The following is a 27,291-nucleotide window of genomic DNA, read 5'->3' on the forward strand; positions in this document are numbered from 1 at the left end:
TCAGAGTATCGTACATTGCACACCAACTATGATTTGTTCCTGTCTTTTATATAGATTTTCTAGTTAACTGTAATTAGGACATTAACAAGTGTGCCTCCTTTAAAACAAAGCTAGATTTAAAAATAAAGTAAGAAGTAATTCTTTTTGCTTTTTATGGAAAACATTTAGAGAAGTTATTTAATGAGTACCCAAAGAACAGTGAGTTAAATAGCATTTGCAAAAGGCTTTCTTCTACCACCCAAAGCCATTTTTGGTGTTTCCTCTTTGGGGGCAAATAATTAGAACTAATTGTTGTCTTTGTTTCCTGTTTGGGGGACAGATAATTAGAACTAATTACTAGTTCCCTTCACCTGTCCCACCCAATCAGCAATTCCAATTGATTCTACCTTCTTCATCATCACTGTTGGTGTCCCAGTTCAGGTCACAATTTACCAGAATTTATCTAAACAGTCTCCTAAGTGATTCTTGACTTGACAAAATGATCTTTTACTTTAGAGGACAGTATAATAAGAATGAGAAAATAATAATACCAGAAGTGAGTAGCAACTCATTGATTGCATATTATATACATCTAACTATGCTAAGCACATTACATGCTTTGGTTCATTCAATCCTTAGAACAGTCATACGAGGTAGTTGTGATTTCTCTCCCCATCTAAGGAGAAGAAAACTGAACCCCAGAGAGATTAAGCAACTTGTCTAAAGCCATTTGGCTATTGGTAGTGCCTCAGACATGAATTCTCTGTCTCCAAAACTTGTGCTCTTAACTACCATGCACACTCTCTGCCAATTTGCCCAAATTTCCCTTAAATAGTAAAGATCCTTTGCCATATTAAACTATGTTACATTACCAGAACAGTGCTGAGCACATAAACATTCGAGAAATTTTTTGTTTTGTTTTGCTTTGTTTTAATGGACAGACTCAGGAACCCCTATGTACAGGACTGGAAGCTGAAGTATTATAATACTTCATTTATTCCACATCATTATGAATGAGTTTTTTAGGTAAACCAGTTTTCTAGCTAACTGAAATTAAACTATTTAAGGATAATTTTTTTTAAATTTTGATAAAATCTTTCTGAAATGTATTCCATTACTTTTTTGCCTCAGTAGTATGATAGTTCTAATTTAATATTATCCTAATGACAAAAAATATTGTTATGACCAACAAATGTTGCATATGCTGTTTATTTAGTATTTCGTCTGGGCTATGGTTTTAATTACATCTATATGCTGAGGAAGCCCAAATCTTTGTCTCCAACTGGGATTTCTCTCCTGATCTTCAGATCCATGTATTATATATCCACACTCCCACTTACCCTGAAAATTCAAAATGAACCAAAGATCCCCAAATACACCTAGACCCAAAATCTGTATCTCCAGAATTCCATATCTTAGTGAAAGATTACACTGTCTACCTAGCTGCTAGCCATAAACATGTGCATAATGTTTGACTCTTCCTTTTCCTTCATTAACTAACCCCCCAATCAATCAACAAAAGTCCTATTGATTTTGTCTTCTATATATCTCGCCAATCCAAAACATTCTGTCTCTGTCTTTTGCTTTATTCTGTCATTATTATGTTTGCCTAGATGACTGTAACCTTATAAATGATGCCCCTACCTATAATTTCACCACAATCTAATTTATTCTCTATACTACAGTGAGATTACACTTTTAAAACTAGAACTCTGATTATGTCACATCCAAGTCTATAATTTTCAATAGTTCTTCACTGCTCATGGGATAAGGTTCAAAGTTCTTTAATATTGCATAAAGCCTTTGATGATCTGACCCCTTCTTGCCCTTCCGTATTTTACCATCCCTGTTTTTACCTGTTCCTCTCATTGAGCACCACACTAGGTCATATTGAGTGTTTTCCCCTCTATACATCATGTATTTTCTTGCTTCTAGGAATTTGCATGTGCTATTTGGGGAACCCCCAGAACCCTACATCTAAGGTAAACATCTCTCACATTCACTGTCACAGCACCTATTTCCACTTGTAATATTGTGGTTAAGTAGCTATTTGTATTTGTGTATCATCTTCTTCTCTGTCTTCCTCAAGACTCTTGGGTCTGGAGGATGGAATTCATGCCCCTCTTGTTCACCCTGTATCCCTAGTGCCTAACTCTGTGTCTAGAGCATAGTAGGCACTAACACATTGTAATAATTTTTTTAAATTTTAGAATAATTTTAGGTTTATAGAAACATTACAAAGATACTACAGAAAGTTTCCTTATATTAGCACACAGTCTCCTCTATTGTTAACATCTTACATTAATATGATAAATTTGTCACGATTAATGGACTGATATTGATACCAAATTTTTAACTAAAATCTATGCTTATTCAGATTTCCCTATTTTTTAAAAATTGGGATATAATTGTTTTACAATGTTGTGTTAGTTTCTATTGTACAGAGAAATGGAGTTCCCTGTGGTATACAGCAAGTTTTCATTAGTTATCTATTTTATACGTTTTAGTGTATATATGTCAATCCCAATCTCCCAATTCATTCCACCCCCCATTCTCTCTTGGTGCCAATATGTTTGTTCTCTACGTTTGTGTCTCTATTTCTGCCTTGCAGACAGGTACCATTTTTCTAGATTCCACATATACGCATTAATATACGATATTTGTATTTCCCTTTCTGACTTATTTCACTCTGTATGACAGTCTCTAGGTCCATCCACGTCTCTACAAATGACCCAATTTCGTTCCTTTTTTTTTTTTTTTTTTTTTTGCGGTACGCGGGCCTCTCACTGTTGCGGTCTCTCCCGTTGCGGAGCACAGGCTCCGGACACGCAGGCTCAGCGGCCATAGCTCACGGGCCCAGCTGCTCCACGGCATGTGGGATCTTCCCGGACCGGGGCACGAACCCGCGTCCCCTGCATCGGCAGGCGGACTCTCAACCACTCCGCCACCAGGGAAGCCCTAATTTCGTTCCTTTTTAGGGCTGAGTAATATTCCATTGTATATATGTACCACATCTTCTTTATCCATTCATCTGTCGATGGGCATTGAGGTTGCTTCCATGACCTGGCTGTTGTAAATAGTGCTGCAATGAACATTGGGGTGTATGTGTCTTTTTGAATTATGGTTTTCTCTGGGTATATGCCCAGTAGTGGGATTTCTGTGTCATATGATAAATCTATTTTTATTTTTTTAAGGAACCTCCATACTGTTCTCCATAGTGGTTGTATCAATTTACATTCCCACCAGCAGTGCAAGAGGGTTCCCTTTTCTCTACACCCGCTCCAGCATTTACTGTTTGTAGACTTTTTGATGATGCCATTCTGATGAGTGGAAGGTGATGCCTTAGTGTAGTTTTGATATTCATTTCTCTAAAACTTAGTGACGTTGAACATCTTTTCATGTGCCTCTTGGCCAGCTGTATGTCTTCTTTGGAGAAATGCCTATTTAAGTCTTCACCCATTTTTGGATTGGGTTGTTTGTTTTTTGATATTGAGCTGCATGAGCTGTTTATATATTTTGGAGATTAATCCTTTGTCCGTTGAATCATTTGCAAATATTTTCTCCCATTCTGAGGGTTGTCTTTTCATCTTGTTTATGGTTTCCTTTGCTGTACAAAAGCTTTCAAGTTTCATTAGGTCCCATTTATTTTTGCTTTTATTTCCATTACTCTAGAGGGTGGGTCAAAAAAGATCTTGCTGTGATTTATGTCAAAGACTGTTTTGCCTATGTTTTCCTCTAAGAGTTTTATAGTGTCCGGTCTTACATCTAGGTCTTTAACTCATTTTGAGTTTATTTTTGTGTGTGGTGTTAGGGAGTGTTCTAATTTCATTCTTTTACCTCTAGCTGTCCAGTTTTCCCCACACAATTTATTGAAGAGACAGTCTCTTCTCCATTGTATATTCTTGTCTCCTTTGTCATAGACTAGATGACCATAGGTGCATAGGTTTATCTCTGGGCTTTCTATCCTGTTCCATTGATCTATATTTATGTTTTGGCGCCAGTACCATATTGTCTTGATTACGGTAGCTTTGTAGTATAGTCTGAAGTCAGGGAGCCTGATTCCTCCAACTCTGCTTTTTTCTCAAGATTGCTTTGGCTATTCAGGGTCTTTTGTGTCTCCATACACATTTTAAGAATTTTTGTTCTAGTTCTGGGAAAAATGCCATTGGTAATTTGATAGGAATTGCACTGAATCTATAGATTGCTTTAGGTAGTATAGTTAGTTTCACAATATTGATTCTTCCAATCCAAGAACATGGTATATCTCTCCATCTGTTTATGTCATCTTTGATTTCTTTCATCAGTGTTTTATAGTTTCTGAGTACAGGTCTTTTACCTCCTTGGGTAGGTTTATTCCTAGGTATTTCATTCTTTTTGTTGCAGTGGTGAATGGGAATATTTCCTTAATTTCTCTTTCTGATCTTTCATTGTTAGTTTATAGGAATGCAAAAGATTTCTGTGCATTAATTTTGCATCCTGCAACTTTACCAAATTCATTGATTAGCTCTAGTAGTTTTCTGGTAGCATCTTTAGGAGTTTCTATGTATAGTATCATGTCATCTGCAAACAGTGACAATTTCACTTCTTCTTTTCCAATTTGTATTCCTTTTCTTACTTTTTCTCCTCTGATTGCCATGGCTAAGACTTCCAAAACTGTGTTGAGCAATAGTGGCAAGAGTGGACCTCCTTATCTTCTTCCTGATCTTAGAGGAAATGCTGTCAGTTTTTCACCATTGAGAATGATGTTTGCTGTGGGTCTATCATATATGGCCTTTATTATGTTGAGGTAGTGTCCCTCTATGCCCACTTTCTGGAGAGTTTTTTTAATCATAAATAGGTGTTGAATTTTGTCAAAAACTTTTTCTGCATCTATTGAGATGATCACATGGTTTTTATTCTTCAGTTTGTTAATGTGGTGTATCACATTGATTGATTTGCATATATTGAAGAATCCTTGCATCCCTGGGATAAATCCCACTTGATCATGGTGTATTATCCTTTTAATGTTTTGCTGGATTCTGTTTGCTAGTATTTTGTTGAGGATTTTTGTGTCTATATTCATCAGTGATACTGCTCTGTAATTTTCTTTTTTTGTGATATCTTTGATATTTTTTGGTTTCAGGGTGATGCTGGCCTCATCGAATGAGTGCAGAATCATTTTTTCCTCTGCAATTTTTTGGAATAGTTTGAGAAGGATGGGTGTCAGCTCTTCTAAATGTTTTTTAGAATACACCTGTGAAGCCATATGGTCCTGGACTTTTGTTTGTGGGAAGATTTTTAATCACTGTTTCAATTTCCTTACTTGTGATTGGTCTGTTCATATTTACTATTTCTTCCTGGTTCATTCTTGGAAGATTATACCTTTCTAAGAATTTGTCCATTTCTTCCAGGTTGTCCATTTTATTGGCATATAGTTGCTTGTAGTAGTCTCTTATGATGCTATGTATTTCTGTGTTGTCCATTGTAAGTTCTCTATTTTCATTTCTAACTTTATTGATTTGAGTCCTCTTCATCTTTTTCTTAATAAGTCTGGCTAAAGGTTTATCAATTTTGTTTATCTTCTCAAAGAACCAGATTTTAGTTTTATTGATCTTTGCTGTTGTTTTCTTTTTTTCTATTTCATTTATTTCTGCTCTGATCTTTATGATTTCTTTCCTTCTACTAAATTTGGGGGTTTTGTTGTTCTTCTTCTTCTTCTTTCTCAGTTGTTTTAAGTGTAGGGTTAGATTGTTTATTTGAGATTTTTCTTGTTTCTTGAGGTAGGATTGTATTGCTTTAAACTTCTCTCTTAGGGCTGCTTTTGCTGCATCCCATAGGTTTTGTGTTGTGTTTTAGTTGTCATTTGTCTCTAGGTATTTTTTGATTTCCTCTTTGATTTCTTCAGTGATCTCTAGGTTATTTAGTTGCACATTGTTTAGCCTCCATGTGTTTGTGTTTTTTACAGTTTTTTTTTCCTGCAATTCATTTCTAATCTCATAGCATTGTGGTCGGAAAAGATGCTTGGTACAATTTCCTATTTCTTAACTTTACCAACGCTTGATTTGTGACCCAAGATGTGCTCTATCCTGAAGAATATTACATGCGCACTTGAGAAGAAAGTGTATTCTTCTGTTTTCAGATGGAATGTCTTATAAATATCAATTAAATCTATCTGATTTATTGTGTCATTTAAAGCTTGTGTTTCCTTATTGATTTTCTGTCTGGATGATCTGTCCATTGGTGTAAATGAGGTGTTAAAATCCCCTGCTATTATTGTGTTACTGTCGATATCTCCTTTTATAACTGTTAACATTTGCCTTATGTATTGAGGTGCTCCTATGTTGGGTGCACGTATATTTATAATTGTTATATCTTCTTGGATTGATCCCTTAATCATTATGTAGTGTCCTTCATTGTCTCTTGTAACAGCCTTTATCTTAATGTCTATTTTATCTGATATGAGTATTGCTACTCCAGCTTTCTTTTGATTTACGTTTGCATGGAATATCATTTTCCATCCTCTCACTTTCAGTCTGTATGTGTCCCTAGGTCTGAAGTGGGTCTCTTGTGGACAGCATATATATGGTTTTTGTTTTTGTATCCATTCAGCCAGTCTGTGCCTTTTGGTTGGAACATTTAATCCATTTATATTTAAGGTAATTATCAATGTGTATGTTCCTATTACAATTTTCTTAATTTTTTGGATTTGTTTTTGTAGGTCTTTTTCTTCTCTTTTGTTTTCCACTTAGAGAAATTCCTTTAGCATTTCTCGTAGAGCTAGTTTGGTGGTGCTGAGTTCTCTTAGCTTTTGCTTGTCTGTAAGCTTTTGATTTCTCTGTTGAATCTGAATGAGATCCTTGCTGGATAGAGTAATCTTAGTTGTAGGTTTTTCCCTTTCATCACTTTAAATGTGTCCTGCCACTCCCTCTGGCCTGCAGGGTTTCTGCTGAAAAATCAGCTGATAAACTTATGGGGATTCCCTGGTATGTTATTTGTTGCTTTCCCTTGCTGCATTTAATATTTTTTCTTTGTATTTAATTTTTGATTGTTTGATTAACATGTGTTTCAGAATGTTTCTCCTTGGTTTTATCCTATATGGGACTCTCTGCACTTCCTGAACTTGATTGACTATTTCCTTTCCCATGTTAGGGAAGTTTTCAACTATAATCTCTTCAAATATTTTCTTGGACCCTTTGTCTTTCTCTTCTTCTTCTGGGACCCCTATAATTTGAACATTCATGAGTTTAATGTTGTCCCAGAGGTCTCTGAGACTGTTCTCAATTCTTTTCATTCTTTATTCTGCTCTGCAGCAGTTATTTCCACCATTCTATCTTGCAGCTCACTTATCCATTCTTCTGCCTCAGTTATTCTGCTATTGATTCCTTCTAGTGTATTTTTAATTTCAGTTATTGTGTTGTTCATCACTGTTTTTTTGTTCTTTAGTTCTTCTAGTTCCTTGTTAAATGTTTCTTCTATTTTCTCTCTTCTGTTTCTGAGATTTTCGATCACCTTTACTATCATTACTCAGGTAGACTGCTATTTCCTCATCATTTGTTTGGGCTTATGGTTTTTTACTTTGCTCCTTCATCTGCAGCATATTTCTCTTGTCTTCTCATTTTGTTTAATTTACTGTGTTTGGGGTCTCCTTTCTGCAGGCTGCAGGATCGTAGTTCCTCTTCTGGTGTCTGTCCCCAGTGGGTGAGCTTGGTCCAGTGGCTTGTGTAGGCTTCCTGGAGCGGGAGACTGGTGCCTGTGTTCTGGTGGGTGGAGCTGGATCTTGTCCCTCTGATGGGCAGGGCCATGTCTGGTGGTGTGTTTTGTTGTGTTTGTGAGCTTAGTATGACTTTAGGCAGCCTTTCTGCTAATGGGTGGAGTTGTGTTCCTGTCTTGCTAGTTGTTTGCTGTGAGGTCTCCAGCACTGGAGTTTGCTGGGCATTGGGTGGAGCTGGGTCTTGATGTTGAGATGGGGACCTCTAGGAGAGCTCTTGCTGATTAATATTCCCTGGGACTGGGAGTTCTCTGTTGGTCCAACATCCTGGACTTGGCTCTCCCACCTCAGAGACTCAGGCCCAAACCTTGTCCAGAGCAGCAAAACCCTGCAAGCCACACGGCACAGAAGGAAAGGAAAAAAAAAAAAAAAAAAAAAAAAACGAACAAACAAAACCCCAAGACTAATGGTAAAAGCAAAAACAGACACACACACACAAATAAGAGAAAACAAAAAGGAAGAGAGCAACTGAACAAATAAATGAACCCAAAAATGAAAACAAACACTAAAAACTAAAGTAACAAAAATAAAAAACCAAAAACAAATCAAAAGCAGAAAGCAAACTCTAGGTAGATCTCTGGACCTGCTGTGGGCACTGTGGGGCCAGCTCAGACTCTGACCTGGCCCAGCTTCTGTGTGTACCTGCCCCCAAAGTCCACAGCCTCAATTGTGGGAAAGCTCATCTTTTCAGGTATTCCACAGATGCAGGGTTTACCAAGCCGATTGCAGGGATTTAATCAGCTGCCCCTGTGGCTGCACAGAGAGATTTCCCTTCCTCTTCTTTGGTCACACCACCCCTGGAGTTCAGCTTTGGTTTTGGCCCCACCAAAACCAAAGCATGTGGTTTTGGTATGTGGGCCACCTTCAGGCATCTGTTCTCCCCCCAGGCAAGAGGGCGAGAAAGCAGCGGCTGATTTGGGTTCACTTGCTCACTCAGGCCGGGGAGAAGGAGGCATTACAGTCACAATTGGGTTCTGAGGGGAGTGCCTGCAGTGGCAGAGGCCGGCAGGAAGTTACAACAGCCTGAGGCATGCCGTGCACTCTCCTAGGGAAGTTGGCCACCGATTGCAGGACCCTTGGCAATAGAGGGCTGCAGAGGCTCCCGGGAAGGTGTTGGCAGTGACATGTGCTTGGTCTCAGGTTGCTTGGTGGCAGTGGTGGCAGTGGTAGCCGTCACGCCCACCTCTTGGGTCCGAGGTAGCAGCCATGGCTTGCGCCCACCTGGAGCTCATTTAGGCTATGCCCTGCTGTCTGTGAGCACACAGAGAAAGACATTCCTATGGCGGGCCCCTCCTTCTATTTGAGCACCCCACAACAATGGTCACTTACTCTCTGGTAGGCCCAGGCTTCTTCCCGGACTCCCTCAGCTGTGGCGCACTAGCCGCCTCAGGCTGTCTTAATGCAGTCAATCCCAGTCCTCTCCCTGGGGTCTGACCTCTAAAGCCCGAGCCTCAGCACCCAGCCCCCACCCGCCCTGGTGTGCAAACAAGCATCTCAGGCTGGGGAGTGCTGGTCAGCACTGATCCTCTCTGCTTTGCCCTCTGTACCCCTGTTGGTGCACTTTTCTCTGAGGCGCCAAAGCTCCCCCTGTCCCTGCCAGTGAGGGGGCTTCCCAGCATGCGGAAACTTTTCCTCCTTCACAGCTCCCTCCCAGAGGCGCAGGTCCCATCCCAATTCCTTTTTCTCTCTTTTTTTTCTTTTGTCCTACCCAGTTACATGGAGATTTTCCTGCCTTTTTGGAGGTCTGAGGTCTTCTTAGCATTCAGTAGGTGTTCTGAAGGAGTTGTTCCACATGTAGATGTATTTTTGATATATCTGTAGGGAAGAAGGTGATCTCCATGTCTTACTTCTCTGCCATCTTCCCATATCTGTCCTAGATTTCCCTAGTTTTAACTTAATGTTCTTTTTCTATCCTAGGATCCCATTCTTGATACCACATTGCGTTTAGTAATCATGTCTCCTCAGGTACCTCTTGACTGTGACAGCTTCCCAGATTTTCCTTGTTTTTGATCTTGAGAGTTTTGAGGAATACTGGATATTTTCTGGTATATCCCTCATTAGGTGTTTTCCTGGTGAAGGGTCTTGCCTCGATGTTGATGGCTGCCGACTGATCAGGGTGGTGGTTGCTAAAAATTGGGGTGGCTGTGGCAATTTCTTAAAATAAGACAACAACAAAGTTTGGTGCATTGATTGGCCCTTTCTTCCATGAACAATTTTTCTGTAGCTGTTTGATGGCATTTTACCCACAGAAGAGCTTCTTTCAAAATGGGAGTCAGTCCTCTCAAGCCCTGCCACTGCTTTATCAACTAAGTTTATTAAATCCATTTTTGTCATTTCAACAGTCTTCACAGCATCTTCACCAGGAGTTGATTCCATCCCAAGAAACCACTTTCTTTGCAACTCCTCATCTGTTCAAATTTTATGAGATTGAAGCAATTTAGTCACAGACTCAGACTTCACTTCTAATTCTGGTTCTCTTGCTGTTTTCACCATATTTTCAATTACTTACTCCACTGAAGTCTTCAACCCCTCAAAGTCGTCCATGAAAGTTGGAATCAACTTCTTCCAAAATCCTGTTAATCATGAATGTTCTCAGTAGCATCTAGAATGGTGAATCCTTTCCAAAAGGTTTTCAGTTGACTTTGAAATCCACTAGAGGAATCATCTATGGCGGCTATAGCCTTACTAACGTATTTCTTAAATAATAAGACTTTAACGTTGGAATGACTCCTTGACCCATGGACTGCAGGATGGATATTGTCTTAGCAGGTATGGAAACAATGTGAATCCCATTGTACCTCTCCATCAGAGCTCTTGGGTGACCAGGTGCATTGACAATGAGCAGTAATATATTCAAAGGAATCCTTTTTTCTAGCAGAAGTTCTCAACAGTGAGCTTAAAAGAGTCAGTAAACCATGTTGTAAACAGATGTGCTGTCATCAGACTTTGTTGTTCCATTTATAGAGCACAGGTAGAGTAGATTTAGCCTAATTCTTATGGGACCTAGGATTTTCTGAATGGTAAATGAGCACTGGCTTCAACTTAAGGTCACCAGCTGCATTGACCCCTAACAAGAGAGTCAGCTTGTCATTTGAAGCTTTGACACCAAGCAATGACTTCTCCTCTCTAGCTGTAAAAGTCTTAGGTGACATCTTCTTCCAATAGAAGACTGTTTTGTCTACATTGAAAACCTGCTTAGAGGAGCCACATTCATGAATTATCTTAGCTAGATCTTTTGGATAACTTTTTGCAGCTTCTACATCAGCACTTGCTGAATTTTGCACTTTGATGTTATAGAGATGGCTTCTTTCCTTAAACCTCATGAACCAACCCCTGCTAGCTTCAAATTTTTCTTCTGTAGTTTCCTCACCTGTCTCAGCCTTCATAGAATTGAGGAGAGTTAGGACCTTCCTCTGGATTAGGCTTTGGCTTAAGGGAGTATTGTGGCTGGTTTGATCGTCTATCCAGATCACTAAAACTTTCTCCATATCAGCAGTGAGGCTGTTTTACTTTCTTTTTATCTGTGTGTTCACTGGAGTAGCACTTTTACTTTCCTTCAAGAGCTTTTTCTTTGCATTCAGAATTCAGCTAACTGTTTGATGCAAGAGGCTTAGCTTTTGGTCTACCTTGGTTTCAACAGTCCTTCCTCACTAAGCTTAATTATTTCTAGCTTTTGATTTAAAGTGAGAGATGTGTGACTCTTCCTTTCACTTGAACACTTAGAGGCCATGGTAGGGTTATTAACAGACCTAATTTCAATATTCTTGCGTCTCAGGGAATAGTGAAGCCCAAGGAGAAGGAGAAAGACAGGGGAATGGCTGGTTGGTGCAGCAATCAGAATATGCACAACATTTATCAATTAAGTTTGCCATCTTATGTGGAAGCAGTTCATGGTGCCCCAAAACATTACAATAGTAACATCAAAGATCATAATCACAGGTAACAATAACAAATATGATAATAATGAAAAATATTGAAATATTGTAAGAATTACCAGAATCTGACATAGAGACACAAAGTGATGAAATGCTATTGGAAAAATGTCACTAATAGACTCACTTAGCACAGGATTGCCACAAACTTTCAATTTTTAAAAATATGCAATATCTGTGAAGACAATAAAGTGAAGCACAATAAAACAAGGTATGCTTGTATGTCCAGCCTGTATTTAAGGGGTAAAGAGTTATGCTCCACCTCCTTGAGGACAGAGTATCTACAGAAATTATTTGGAAATATTTTGTGTGAAAGATTTATGTACATTTATTTATGTATTCAGTCATTTATTTATATCAGTATAGAGTCATGGATATTTATTTTATACTTTGAGTTATTATCCAATAATACTTTATTTATTTTGTTACTCAAATTGTTCTGCTTTGACCATCAGGAACTCCTTCAGTTGGCTCCTGTGTTTATTTGATATATCCCCAGTTGTTTGTCTTTTGAGCACTTCCTTACTTTCTGGAACAAGAAGACACAGCAGGCTTACCTTGTATATTTCCTGCCCAAACACTAGAATCAGCCATTTTTCCAAGAAGCCCTGGTTCCTTTAACTGGAGAATGTATTTGAAACCATGTTCTGGGCTCTGGGTGGGCACTAACAGTTTTTAATTAAAATTTGGATTTGTTTCTAAAAGACCCAAAAGTACAAGAATAATATACATTCCCACCACTCAAAATTTTTCCTCTTTATTTTGCTTTTTAATAAATAAAACATTTATAAAATTGAAGGCCATTTTCCCAGTCCCTGATCCTAAAACACTCCCTCTTTTCCCAGAAGCAACCACAATCTTAAGTTGACATGTAGAAATTTTTTTCAAGCATGCATGAAATATTTACAGAAATAGCTGTGTATTAAAGAAAATACTGGCAAAACCCCCAACAAACAAAGGTCCAGCCACCAAATGGCTTTAGAGGTGAATTCTACCAAACATTTAGAGAAGAGTTTACACCTATCCTTCTCAAACTATTCCAAAAAATTGCAGAGGAAAAAATGCTTCTGTACTCATTCGATGAGGCCAGCATCACTCTGATACCAAAACTAGACAAAGATATCACACAAAAAGAAAATTACAGGCCAATATCACTGATGAACATAGATGCAAAAACCTCAACAAAATCTTAGCAAATTGAATCCAACAGTACACTAAAAGGATAATTTACCATACTCAAGTGGAATTTATCCCAGGGATGCAAGGATGGTTCAGTATCCACAAACCAATCAATGTGATATACCACATTAACAAATTGAAGAATAAAAACCATATGATTGAGAGGGGCAAGCGACAAGATGGCAGAGCAGAAGAAATCTCCTCTCATGAAAAAAACAAATTCACAACTAACTGCTGAACAACCATCAACAAAAAAGACTTGAACCTACCGAAAAAGATATTCTACACCCAAAGACAAATAAGCCACAACGAGATGATAGGAGGGGTGATTTTGCAATATAATCAAATCCCATACCTGCCAGATGGGTGACCCACAAACTAGAAAATAATTATATTGCAGAGGTTCTCCCATGGGAGTGAGAGTTGTGAGCCCCACATTATGCTCCTCACCCTGGGGGTCTGGTATCAGGTGGAGGAGCCTCCAAAACATCTGTTGTTGAAGGCCAGTGGAACTTGAATGCAGGAGCTCCACAGAACTGGGGGGAACAGAGACTCCACTCTTAGAGGTCACACACAAGGTTTCACATGCATTGGGACCCAGGGCAAAGCAGTGACTCCATAGAAGCCTGGGCCAGAACTATCTGCATTTCTTGGAGGGTCTTCTGGCAGATGGGGAGTGGTCATGGCTCACTGTGGGGGCGAGGGCACTGGTGGTAGCAGCCCCAGGGAATATTCATTGGTGTGAGCTCTCCTGGAGGACACCATTTTGGCATGAGATCTGGCCCCATGCAACAGCCTGCAGGCTCCAGTACTGGGATGCTCAGGCCAAACAACCAACAGGGTGGGAACACAGCCCCACCCACCAGCAGACAGGCTGCCTAAAGTCATTCTGAGCCCACTGCCAGCTCTAAACACACCCCTTGACACAGCCCTTCCCACCAAAGGGATAAGACCCAGCTCCACTCACCAGTGGGCTGGCACCAGTTCCTTCCACCAGGAAGCCTGCACACCTTCTAGACCAGTGCCACTCACCAGGGGGCAGACACCAAAAGAAAAAGGAACTACATTCCTGCAGCCTGAGGAACAGAGACCACAGAGAAATTTAGACAAAATGAGATGGCAGAGAAAGATGTTCCCGATGAAGGAATAAGATAAAACCTCAGAAGAACAGCTAAGTGAAGTAGAGATATGCAATCTACCTGAAAAAGAATTCAGAGTAATGATAGTAAAGATGATCCAAGATCTCAGAAAAGGAATGGAGGCACAGACTGAAAGGATACAAGAAAAGTTTAATAAAGAGCTAGAAGATTTAAAGAACAAACAAACAGAGATGAACAGTATATATTCAACACCCATTTATGATAAAAGCTCTCCAGAAAGTGGGCATATAGGGAACGTACCTTTATTATAACATAACATAATAAAGACTGTATATGACAAACCCACAGCTAACATCATACTCAACAGTGAAAAGCTGAAAGTATTTACTCTAAGATCAGGAACAAGACAAGGATGTCCACTCTCACTACTTTTATTCAACATAATTTTGGAAGTCTGAGCCAGGGCAATCAGAGAAGAAAAAAAATAAAAGGAATCCAAATTGGAAAAGAAGTAAAGCCAACTTGGTTTGCAGATGACATGATATTATACATAGAAAATCCTAAAGATACTACCAGAAAACTACTAGAGCTCATGAATGAATTCAGTAAATTTGCAGAATACAAACTTAATACACAGAAATCTGTTGCATTTCTATACGCTAACAATGAAACATCAGAAAGAGAAATTAAGGAAATAATCCCATTTACCATCACATCAAAAAGAATAAAATACCTAGATATAAATGTACCTAAGGAGGCAAAAGGCCTGTACTCTGAAAACTATAAGACGCTGATGAAAGAAATTGAAGATGAGGACTTCCCTGGTGGTGCGGTGGCCAATGCAGGAAACATGGGTTCGATCCCTGGTCTGGGAAGATCCCACAGTCCATGGAGAAACTAAGCCCACAAGCCACAACTACTGAGCTTGTGTGCCACAACTACTGAAGCCCGCGTGCCTAGAGCACGTGCTCTGCAGCAAGAAAAGCCACCACAATGAGAAACCCGTGCACCACAATGAAGAGTAGCCCCTGCTCGCTGCAACTAGGGAAAGCCTGTACACAGCAACAAAGACCCAACACAGTCAAAAATAAATTAATTAATTAAAAAAAAAAAGAAATCAAAAATGACACAAACAGATGGAAAGACATACCATGTTCTTGGATTGGAAGAATGAATATTGTCAAAATGACTATACTACCCAAGGCAATCTACAGATTTAATGCAATCCCTATTAAATTACCAATGGCATTTTTCACAGGACTGGAACAAAAAATTTTTTAATTTATAGGGAAACACAAAAGACCCCAAATAGCCAAAGCAATCTTGAGAAAGAAAAACAGAGCTGGAGAATCAGGCTTCCTGACTTCAGACTATATTACAAAGCTACAGTCATCAAGACAGTATGGTACTGGCAGAAAAACAGAAATGTAGATCAATGGAACAGGATAGAAAGCCCAGAAATAAACCCACTCACCTATGGTCAATTAATCTATTGACAAAGGAGGTAAGAATATATAGTGGAGAAAAGGCAGCCTCTTCAATAAGTGGTGCTGGGAAAACTGGACAGCTACATGCAAAAGAATGAAAAAGAATGTTAGGACATTCTCTAACACCATACACAAAAATAAACTGAAAATGGATTAAATACCTAAATGTAAGTCCAGATACTATAAAATTCTTAGAGGAAAACATAGGCAAAACACTTTACGACATAAATTGCAGCAATATCTTTTTGTATCCACCTCCTAGAATAATGAAAATAAAAACAAAAATTAAAAAATGGGGAACTAATTTTGCACAGCAAAGGAAAGCATAAACAAAATCAAAAGACAGCCCACAGAATTGGAGAAAATATTTGCAAATGAAGCGACTGACAAGGGATTAATCTCCAAAATATGCTCATGCAGCTCAATATCAAAAAAACAGATGGCCCAATCAAAAATGGGTAGAAGATCTAAATAGACATTTCTCTGTAGAAGACCTACAGATGTCCGAAAAACACATGAAAAGATGCTCAACATCACTAATTATTAATGAAATACAAAACTACAATAAGGTATCACCTCAGACTGGTCAGAATGGCCATCATCAAAAAGTTGACAAACAATAAATGCTTGTGAGAGTGTGGAAAAAAAGTAAATCTTGTCCACTGTTGGGAATGTAAATTGGTGTAGCCAGTGTGGAAAACAGTATAGCACTTTCTCAAAAAAATAAAAATATTACTACCATATGAGCCAGCAATTCCACTCCTGGGTATGTTTCCCCCCAAAAATGAAAACATTAAAAGATACATGCACCCCAATATCATAGCAGCATTATTTACAGTTGCCAAGATATGGAAGCAACTAAAGTGTCCATCAACAGATGAGTGGGTAAAAAGGATGTGGTATATATACACAATGGAATACTACTCAGCCATAAAAAAGAACAAGATTTTGCTATTTGCAACAACATGGATGGACTTGAAGGGTATTATGCTAAGCGAAATAAGTCAGAGAATAACATAATGCATGATATTACTTATATATGGAAGCTAAAAAAAAAAACTCGTAAGTATAGCAAAAAGAAACAGACTCACAGATCTAGAGAACAAGCTAGTGGTTACCAGTGGGGTGAGGGATGGGGGAGGGACAAGAGACAAGTAGGGGATTAAGAGATACAAACTACTATATATATAATAAATAAGCTACAAGGATATATTGTATAGAACAGGGAATATATCCAATATTTTACAATAAGTATAAATGGAGTACAACCTTTAAAAATTGTGAATCACTATGTTGTACATCTGAAACTTATGTAATATTGTAAGTCATCTATACCTCAATTTTTTAAAAAAGCGAAAAGACTGGCTTTTGTTTAGGCCGAGTTTCCGTATTCCCTGGGCTGTTCTAGTGGGTAATTGTGTCTCTGCCATAAGCCATTTGTCCACACATTTAGTACCTTACCTTGTTGTTGTAGCTAGCATTCCGTTTGTCTCTCTCTCATGAGGTAACTTCATTCTGCTATTTCTTCCAGCCACTCTCTCTTCTCTAGTCTGTTTCTTCACATCTCATACTAATTTGCTGCTTTGTAGGCAGCTTCTGGTGTCCTTCCTTGTTGGAAGACCAATAACTTGATATAGTGGATTTTGTGAAAGTATATTGTAAACTGAAATGTGCTAAACAATTATATAATTTCACTGTTTCATTCACGGAGCCCCCCAAAATGGGGCCGGGGGCATATCATTCATTTGTTTGGAGTACTTGCTCTTTATCAGCTATTTTTTAGCTTAGAGACATTACCAGTTGCTTTTAGTTATTTTTTGAGTTGTACTTCTGGAAGGTTGAGGCTGCCAGATTTAAGAACATTTGCTATATGGAAATCAGAATAGTTAATTTAATGGTTCTTCATTTATGTCTTTCATACAAATACTGTTCTTCAAAATATAGGAACAGTATCCAAAATAGAGGCAAAGTTTACTATTGAAGGGATTGCTCGTGAAACAAACAATTGCTCCAGCAAGTGACTTAAAATAAGAGACTAATTGTGTAATTATAAAGTGAAAGGCTTTAGCTATAATTGCCATCCATTGAATTGTATTGCAGTGTGGGCAGTTCAGCTGGTAAAGTTCTGGGTGCATAGCACCTTATCTGCTTACTAAGGTAAGCAGAAATTTGGGGGTTGGGATTTCCAGCTCCATTAACAGTAAATATATCTAATTTCTTCCACAGCTTACATTTACTTTGACAAAGGCAAATTTGGAAGCAATTACTTGAGAACCATTTGTATAACACCTGGATAATCAAAACAGGCACAATGAAGCACTTCCTGAGGTAAGTATTTATGGTTTCCTGGATGAGCACTCTGAAATGGAGAAACTTCCTTAACAATTAGTATATTTCTGTTCACCATTTGTGATCCTATAACCAGTTCTCTAGGACTGCATAAAATAACATTGTATTTTGGCTAAGAACAATTTGGACATAAGGTTTCTCTGCCAACTCTATACCCATACTGATGCTAAGAGAGAGCACTTACAAGTAGGAGATTACAAGAGATTATAAAAGAATATAGGCACAAAACCATGGGGCAGACACGCTTTGATGCCTTGTGTTTCTAAAGCCCCAAGGTTCAGGTTTGAGGCGTTAGTAGTCGAGGAATCAATATAATTTGTGTAGAATCATTTTCCTAAAAAAAGTAATTTTAAAAGTAGATTTTGGGGCTTCCCTAGTGGCGCAGTGGTTGAGAGTCCGCCTGCGGATGCAGGGGACACGGGTTCGTGCCCCGGTCCGGGAAGATCCCACATGCCGCGGAGAGGCTGGGCCCGTGAGCCATGGCCGTTGAGCCTGCGCGTCCGGAGCCTGTGATCCGCAACGGGAGAGGCCACAGCAGTGAGAGGCCCGCGTACCGCAAAAAAAAAAAAAAAAAAGTAGATTTTGGTTGGCTGGCCAACCCATACAGGCATTTTCAAATGTTCTTTTTTGGTGAAAAATATGTTCTAAGCTTTAGCTTTTCCTGCCTCAGTGATGCCTCTTAAATCTGCATTAATTTTTTTTTAACATCTTTATTGGGGTATAATTGCTTTACAATGGTGTGTTAGTTTCTGCTTTATAACAAAGTGAATCAGTTATACATATACATATGTTCCCATATCTCTTCCCTCTTGCATCTCCCTCCCTCCCACCCTCCCTATCCCACCCCTCCAGGCGGTCAGAAAGCACCCAGCCGATATCCCTCTGCCATGCGGCTGCTTCCCACTAGCTATCTACCTTACGTTTGTTAGTGTATGTATTCCATGCCTCTCTCTCGCCCTGTCACAGCTCACCGTTCCCCCTCCCCATATCCTCGTCTGTTCTCCAGTAGGTCTGTGTCTTTATTCCTGTCTTACCCCTAGGTTCTTCATGACTTTTTTTTTTCTTAAATTCCATATATATGTGTTAGCATACGGTATTTGTCTTTCTCTTTCTGACTTACTTTACTCTGTATGACAAACTCTAGGTCTATCCACCTCATTACAAATAGCTCAATTTCGTTTCTTTTTATGGCTGAGTAATATTCCATTGTATATATGTGCCACATCTTCTTTATCCATTCATCCGATGATGGACACTTAGGTTGTTTCCATCTCCGGGCTATTGTAAATAGAGCTGCAATGAACATTTTGGTACATGACTCTTTTTGAATTTTGGTTTTCTCAGGGTATATGCCCAGTAGTGGGATTGCTGGGTCATATGGTAGTTCTATTTGTAGTTTTTTAAGGAACCTCCATACTGTTCTCCATAGTGGCTGAACCAATTCACATTCCCAGCAGCAGTGCAACAGTGTTCCCTTTTCTCCACACCCTCTCCAGCATTTATTGTTTCTAGATTTTTTGATGATGGCCATTTGACTGGTGTGAGACGATATCTCATTGTAGTTTTGATTTGCATTTCTCTAATGATTAATGATGTTGAGCATTCTTTCATGTGTTTGTTGGCAGTCTGTATATCTTCTTTCGAGAAATGTCTATTTAGGTCTTCTGCCCATTTTTGGATTGGGTTGTTTGGTTTTTTGTTATTGAGCTGCATGAGCTGCTTGTAAATTTTGGAAATTAATCCTTTGTCAGTTGCTTCATTTGCAAATATTTTCTCCCATTCTGAGGGTTGTCTTTTGGTCCTGTTTAAGGTTTCCTTTGCTGTGCAAAAGCTTTGAAGTTTCATTAGGTCTCATTTGTTTATTTCTGTTTTTATTTCCATTACTCCAGGAGGTGGGTCAAAAAGGATCTTGCTGTGATTTATGTCATAGAGTGTTCTGCCTATGTTTTCCTCTAAGAGTTTGATAGTTTCTAGCCTTACATTTAGGTCTTTAATCCATTTTGAGCTTATTTTTGTGTATGGTGTTAGGGAGTGATCTAATCTCATACTTTTACATGTACCTGTCCAGTTTTCCCAGCACCACTTATTGAAGAGGCTGTCCTTTCTCCACTGTACATCCCTGCCACCTTTATCAAAGATAAGGTGTCCATATGTGCGTGGGTTTATCTCTGGGATTTCTATCCTCTTCCATTGATCTATCGTTCTGTTTTTGTGCCAGTACCATACTGTCTTGATTACTGTAGCTTTGTAGTATAGTCTGAAGTCCAGGAGCCTGATTCCTCCAGCTCCGTTTTTTGTTCTCAAGATTGCTTTGGCTATTCGGGGTCTTTTGTTTTTCCATACAAATTGCAAATTTTTTTGTTCTAGTTCTGTGAAAAATGCCAGTGGTAGTTTGATAGGGATTGCATTGAATCTATAGATTGCTTTGGGTAGTAGAGTCATTCTCACAATGTTGATTCTTCCAATCCAAGAACATGGTATATCTCTCCATCTATTTGTATCATCTTTAATTTCTTTCATCAGTGTCTTATAATTTTCTGCATACAGGTCTTTTGTCTCCTTAGGTAGGTTTATTCCTAGATATTTTATTCTTTTTGTTGCAGTGGTAAATGGGAGTGTTTTCTTGATTTCACTTTCAGATTTTTCATCATTAGTATATTGGAATGCCAGAGATTTCTGTGCATTAATTTTGTATCCTGCTACTTTACCAAATTCATTGATTAGCTCTAGTAGTTTTCTGGTAGCATCTTTAGGATTCTCTATGTATAATATCATGTCAGTTGCAAACAGTGACAGCTTTACTTCTTCTTTTCCGATTTGGATTCCTTTTATTTCCTTTTCTTCTCTGATTGCTGTGGCTAAGACTTCCAAAACTATGTTGAATAAGAGTGGTGAGAGTGGGCTACCTTGTCTTTTTCCTGATCTTAGTGGAAATGCTTTCAGTTTTTCACCATTGAGGATGATGTTGGCTGTGGGCTTGTCATATATGGCCTTTATTATGTTGAGGAAAGTTCCCTCTATGCCTACTTTCTGCAGGGTTTTTATCATAAATGGTGTTGAATTTTGTCAAAATCTTTCTCTGCATCTATTGAGATGATCAAATGGTTTTTCTCCTTCAATTTGTTAATATGGTTTATCACATTGATAGATTTGCGTATATTGAAGAATCCTTGCATTCCTGGAATAAACCCCCCTTGATCATGGTGTATGATCCTTTTAATGTGCTGTTGGATTCTATTTGCTAGTATTTTGTTGAGGATTTTTGCATCTATGTTCATCAGTGATATTTGCCTGTAGTTTTCTTTCTTTGTGACATCCTTGTCTGGTTTTGGTATCAAGGTGATGGTGGCCTCATAGAATGAATTGGGAGTGTTCCTCCCTCTGCTATATTTTGGAAGAGTTTGAGAAGGATAGGTGTTAGCTCTTCTCTAAATGTTTGATAGAATTCGCCTGTGAAGCAATCAGGTCCTGGGCTTTTGTTTGTTGGAAGATTTTTAATCACAGTTTCAATTTCAGTGCTTGTGATTGGTCTGTTCATATTTTCTATTCCTGATTCAGACTTGGCAGGTTGTGCATTTCTAAGAATTTGTCCATTTCTTCCAGATTGTCCATTTTATTGGCATAGAGTTGCTTGTAGTAAGATTGTCCATTTTATTGGCATATAGTTGCTTGTAGTAATCTCTCATGATCTTTTTTATTTCTGTAGTGTCAGTTGTTACTTCTTCTTTTTCATTTCTAATTCTATTGATTTGAGTGTTCTCCCTTTTTTACTTGATGAGTCTGGCTAATGGTTTATCTATTTTGTTTATCTTCTCAAAGAACAAGCTTTTAGTTTTATTGATCTTTGCTAATGTTTCCTTCATTTCTTTTTCATTTATTTCTGATCTGATTTTTATGATTTCTTTCCTTCTGCTAGCTTTGAGGTTTTTTTGTTCTTCTTTCTCTAATTGCTTGAGGTGCAAGGTTAGGTTGTTTATTCGAGATGTTTCCTGCTTCTTAAGGTGGGCTTGTAATGCTATAAACTTCCCCCTTAGAACTGCTTTTGCTGCATCCCATAGGTTTTGGGTCGTTGTGTCCCCATTTTCATTTGTTTCTAGGTATTTTTTTATTTCCTCTTTGATTTCTTCAGTGATCACTTCGTTATTATGTAGTGTATTGTTTAGCCTCCATGTGTTTGTATTTTTTACAGATCTTTTCCTGTAATTGATATCTAGTCTCATGGCGTTGTGGTCGGAAAAGATACTTAATACAATTTCAATTTTCTTAAATTTACCAAGGCTTGATTTGTGACCCAAGTTATGATCTATCCTGGAGAATGTTTCATGAGCACTTGAAAAAAATGTGTATTCTGTTGTTTTTGGATAGAGTGTCCTATAAATATCAATTAAGTCCATCTTGTTTAATGTATCATTTAAAACTTGTGTTTCCTTATTTATTTTCATTTTGGATGATCTGTCCATTGGTGAAAGTGGGGTGTTAAAGTCCCCTACTATGAATGTGTTACTGTCAATTTCCCCTTTTATGGCTGTTAGTATTTGCCTCATGTATTGAGGTGTTCCTATGTTGGGTGCATAAATATTTACAATTGTTTTATCTTCTTGGATCGATCCCTTAATCATTATGTAGTGTCCTTCTTTGTCTCTTCTAATAGTCTTTATTTTAAAGTCTATTTTGTCTGATATGAGAATTGCTACTCCAGCTTTCTTTTGGTTTCCATTTGCATGGAATATCTTTTTCCATCCCCTTATTTTCAGTCTGTATGTGTCTCTAGGTATGAAGTGGGGCTCTTGTAGACAGCATATATATGGGTCTTGTTTTTGTATCCATTCAGCCAATCTGTGTCTTTTGGTGGGAGCATTTAGTCCATTTACATTTAAGGTAATTATCGATATGTACGTTCCTATTCCCATTTTCTAAATTGTTTTGGGTTTGTTATTATAGGTCTTTTCCTTCTCTTGTGTTTCTTGTCTAGAGAAGTTCCTTTAGCATTTGTTGTAAAGCTGGTTTGGTGATGCTGAACTCTCTCAGCTTTTGCTTGTCTGTAAAGGTTTTAATTTCTCCATCAAATCTGAATGAGATTCTTGCTGGGTAGAGTAATATTGGTTGCAGGTTTTTCTCCTTCATCAATTTCAGTATGTCCTGCCACTCCCTTCTGGCTCTGCATTAATTTTTGGGTTCCCTGAAGATTTGGCTGTATAGGGTACCATATATGTTTGTGTGTTTTAGAGTGATCATGTTTTGTTTTGAAAGCCATTTAGCTGGACCTATAGTTATAATTATTTTCAAGAGTATTGACTGTCATTCACAATTCTATAAATAAAATTCTCAGAGAAATTTTACATTATATTAAAATATGACAAAATAAAGTTAATTTGGTCCTGAAAGTTAGAAAATAAGACACACTTTCTAGAATATTGCGTTTCTTTCCTGCAAGATGGTGGCCTACCTATGTTGCCTATTCTGGTCCCTTGTTCTGGCTATTTTCTCTAAGAAAATAATTAGTGGGTTTACTTCTTTTAGGATGTGATTTAATTCTTTCAGTGGCTGCAATTTAAGATTTTCTTTTTCCCACGGTTTTCATTGCGTTTTTATTTCTGGAGCATCTAGGTCATTTTGGGTGGGATTCACTATGGTTTGGTTTAGCTACTGGTGTTTCACAATTCAATCTTAGAATTGTGAAAACCTCTCAGAAGGTCAATATTAAACCATTTACAGGCATTAACATTTGTTTTATTATACAGTATACTCCTCAGCCTGTTTATCTCAGATGTGTAAAAAGATAGTATTTGAAAAATCACTAGGTCATTTACCAGCAAAGTATTTAACTCGATACATTTTTGGTTGCCATGACATTAACATATCTGTTTACACACTCATGAAAAGTTGGTATCTATAAATCCCCCTTGAGTGTAAACGTGGTGTTTCATTTTTATTTTTTTTGTGGTACGTGGGCCTGTCACTGTTGTGGCCTCTCCTGTTGCGGAGCACAGGCTCCAGAAGCGCAGGCTCAGCGGCCATGGCTCATGGGTCCAGATGCTCCGCAGCATGTGGAATCTTCCCAGACCGGGGCACGAACCCGTGTCCCCTGCATCGGCAGGCGGACTCTCAACCACTGCACCACCAGGGAAGCCCTAAACGTGGTGTTTTTAAGCTGTAGAATCGTGTTAACAGAGAGCTTTAATGTTAGCTGAAGCTTAGAAGTCAGGAGCTCCTTTTGTAATAGGGGAGGTGGTAGTGATGAAGTTTGTCCCAAGACTTGTACTACTGAATTTCTTCTTCAGTGTTTTTGTTTTAGAAAAACTTGAGTGGGCTCAAAACCAGCCATTTTAGGAGAGATAGTAACATTTGTTTCTGTTAGTTTTTGTTAAATTGAATAGGTGCAACACTATGTTTAATAGAGATTATATTTTTAAATTAATTTGTATTTGATGATTTAAAACTGATATAGTGCAAAATCTACCACTCTAATTTCACACGGAGCAGCACCAAGGGTAATGGAACTGGCATATCCCTATCAGTTATATGTTCTGATACAAATTTTTCTCTTTTAACTTGATACATTTGTTTTACAAATATTACTTAACATTGATAATTTGTGTGAAACTGAAGCTAGCATAATAAATTACACATCAAGAAAGAAACTTGAGGATTTTCATTGACCATGGGTTTCAAAATATTGACAGGAAACTCAATCATTTTTTAAAAATATTTATTTATTTATTTATTATTATTATTTTTTTGGCTGCATCGGGTCTTAGTTGCAGCATTCCATTGTGGTGCGTGAGCTCAGTAGTTGTGGCACGTGGCTTAGTTGCCCAGCAGCATGTGGGATCTTAGTTCCCTGACCAGGGATTGAACCCGCATCCCTTGCATCGGAAGGCGGATTCTCTACCACTGGACCACCAGAGAAGTCCCAAAGCTCAATCATTGTTTCTCCTTAGTTGATTATTGCTTTTGGCTTTAATTTTTGTTTTTAATTCTTTTTATTGTTATAACTTGTGTGTATTCATTTTATCTTAATGTTTGTGGTAATTGGAGGGATAAGAGGACAAGGAGTAATAATTCTGCATTACAGGCACTATCAGATAATTTAGATTGCCTTCTATTCCCTGTAGTCCATTCTCACAATTTGGCAATCTTTTCATTCGAACCAAAGAGGAGGTTATATAAACATAACTTGAACAAATCAGGTGTTAATTCCTGAGCTCAGCAAATACATTATGCAGAATAAGGAGTTGACTTTCACTGAGAAGAATCAGCAACATTTAAAAAGCCCACGGAGTGATTAATCTGTCAATTTCTGAGTTGTTCTAGAATGAGCAACTTCTGAGGCCATGTACAGCCTCAGAAGAAGTAAAGTTAATCTTAGAGAAACGAGGTGTGGGGAAAAAATGGATTTTAATCCACATTTAAGATACATGGAACCCATACTCTTCTCTCTCTAACTCCCTGCTACCATCACATATATTAATGGTGTAACTACTCAGAGCTTAAGGGAGTAGAAAAAACATTACATAAGATATTAGAAATAAATGCTACAGGATTAGTACACCCACCCAGCTGAAGGGTGTGTTTTAAATTGACAGTAGATATGGGATATTGGATAAGTACCCCATAGTCACCCAGTATGACTTTAGCTGTGATCTGCATTAAAAGAATACAGGGATAAAACTGAGAAGAAAGTGTGTCTATGTGTGATCAGAAAAAGAGGGGACACTTTTTGAGCCCTAAATAGAACTGAGGCTTAGAGTTTAGTTTGTTTAATATATTTCATTAATTTCAACTCAATTAATGTTTATAACAGAGAGAACCTAACACTTGTATTAAGATCTTTTCCTTTGCTAGGATTTAGTTATTGAAATTAAATGCTTTTAAGGTCATCAAAACATTATTAATTTTGAATTTTCCTAATAAAGGGTATAAGTCACCCCATATAAATAATTGCTTCCAACTATTTCAGCCTCAAGATCTCAGTTTCTTGGCCATGGAATTCACTGCATACTTTCCTTCCTTAGGCAGAAGAGAGGATATGAAACCATCTGCCAAACTCAAACCTCCATGGGAGAAACTGAGATATAACGCAGACTTGTACCCAAGTCCTGGCTGTGAAACAGTAAAGGGGAAAACAATATTTTACTACTGTGATTAGGTAAATAAAGGCTTCCAATTAGCAAAAAAAATCTGTAAATGGGGTTTTATAAGTCATTCACACTTGATTAATATCTTGGTCCACTGATTCATTTAGAAAGTGTTTAGTACTAGTGATAATTCCAGTACTATGCCACATTTAAATTTTTATTTTCTCTTCATAACAATTGTAATAAAATAGGAATTAATACCCCATTTACAGCAGAGGGCAAAAAGCTTAGCAAAGTTAAGAAACTCATCTAAGGGCACACAGATATTTGAATGCAGGCCTATCTGACTTCAAAGTTTTTTCTCATAATTTTTGCATCATGGTACTGTGTACCTGTTGTGAGGTGTTCTGGGTGATACAGAAGTGAATATGAGGTGGCCTTTGCTCCAAAGTAACATACCACTTGGCAACAAGATGAAGCCATGCATACAAAATTAAGATATAAGAAGGAATGTGATTGGTGACATGCTACAGCTGTTTTGTGACGGGACTATTCAGGGAAGTCTTCACTGAGGTGATGTTGAAGGAAAGAGACAGAGGATGTAACAGGTGGAGAAGGTCCTATGAACAAAGCCCGAGAAAGTGTGACCAGCTGCCAAAAGCAGCAGGTGGTCCAGGTTATTGGCTGTAGACCCCGTTTAGGGAGAGTAGAAGATAAGTTGCAAAGATGAAGTTGGGGGCAGCTCTTGGACACATTTGCAAGCATGGTATAAAATAGCCCAGAAGCATGGTAACACTTTCACCCAGACCTAATGTACACCTTAAAGAGAAGGGTGAGTCAGACAAAAAATCTTTCTCCCTTACAACATGTGTCTAGCCTTATCTTAGAGCCAGATATCTAGTCCATTCCCTTCAGCTTACAAATGAGAGGGCAGAGCCTCAGAGAAACAAAGTAGCTTGTCCACAGTCACACAGCTCATAATGGCAAATTGAGGCTAGACCTGAAGTCAGACTTCAGACACTTTCCTATTTAATCAAGTAGTATTTCCATTTACCACGAAGTAATTTCCACTGCATTTGAAGGGCTGAAGGTGCAGGGTCATGTAGTTATTCCAGAATTTGACTATCATTGCTTGAGACATTGACTGAGCTTATTTATGAGATGTAAAAGCAAAGTCTTGAAAAGGGATAGATTTATGGTACGTTTGAATACCTCTCTCACTGTAGACTGGTACTTTTAGCCATATTTTATCTTTTTTAGGACACACACATACACACCACGTATGTATATACATAGATAAATATACATATGTATACATACATATATGGGTATGTATACACACTATATACACACACATACACATGTACATGTATGTTTATACATACATGTATTTTAAATTATTTTGTTTCCTGCATAAAAACAAACAAAAATTGTTTCCAC

At 38.1% G+C, this 27,291-nt stretch overlaps 1 protein-coding gene across 2 annotated transcripts in view; it reads left to right on the plus strand.

The window, feature by feature from the left end:
• Positions 1 to 27,291, plus strand: part of ELMOD1 (ELMO domain containing 1) — a 111,381-nt gene that overhangs the window by 23,755 nt on the left and 60,335 nt on the right. Inside the window, exons 1-2 of one of the 2 annotated variants that reach the window (XM_067750915.1) lie at positions 17,679 to 17,752; positions 25,789 to 25,922. Coding sequence is in view for 1 of the 2 variants with exons in the window: in XM_067750914.1 (XP_067607015.1) it covers positions 17,736 to 17,752 (17 nt within the window). In the remaining variant the exon portion in view is untranslated. Of the gene's footprint in view, positions 1 to 17,650; positions 17,753 to 25,788; positions 25,923 to 27,291 lie in introns of those variants that run through there. The other variant, XM_067750914.1, reaches the window with a different exon arrangement.

The sequence above is a fragment of the Pseudorca crassidens genome, chromosome 9 (assembly GCF_039906515.1).
Source record: "Pseudorca crassidens isolate mPseCra1 chromosome 9, mPseCra1.hap1, whole genome shotgun sequence".
In the NCBI taxonomy this organism is placed as follows: domain Eukaryota; kingdom Metazoa; phylum Chordata; class Mammalia; order Artiodactyla; family Delphinidae; genus Pseudorca; species Pseudorca crassidens.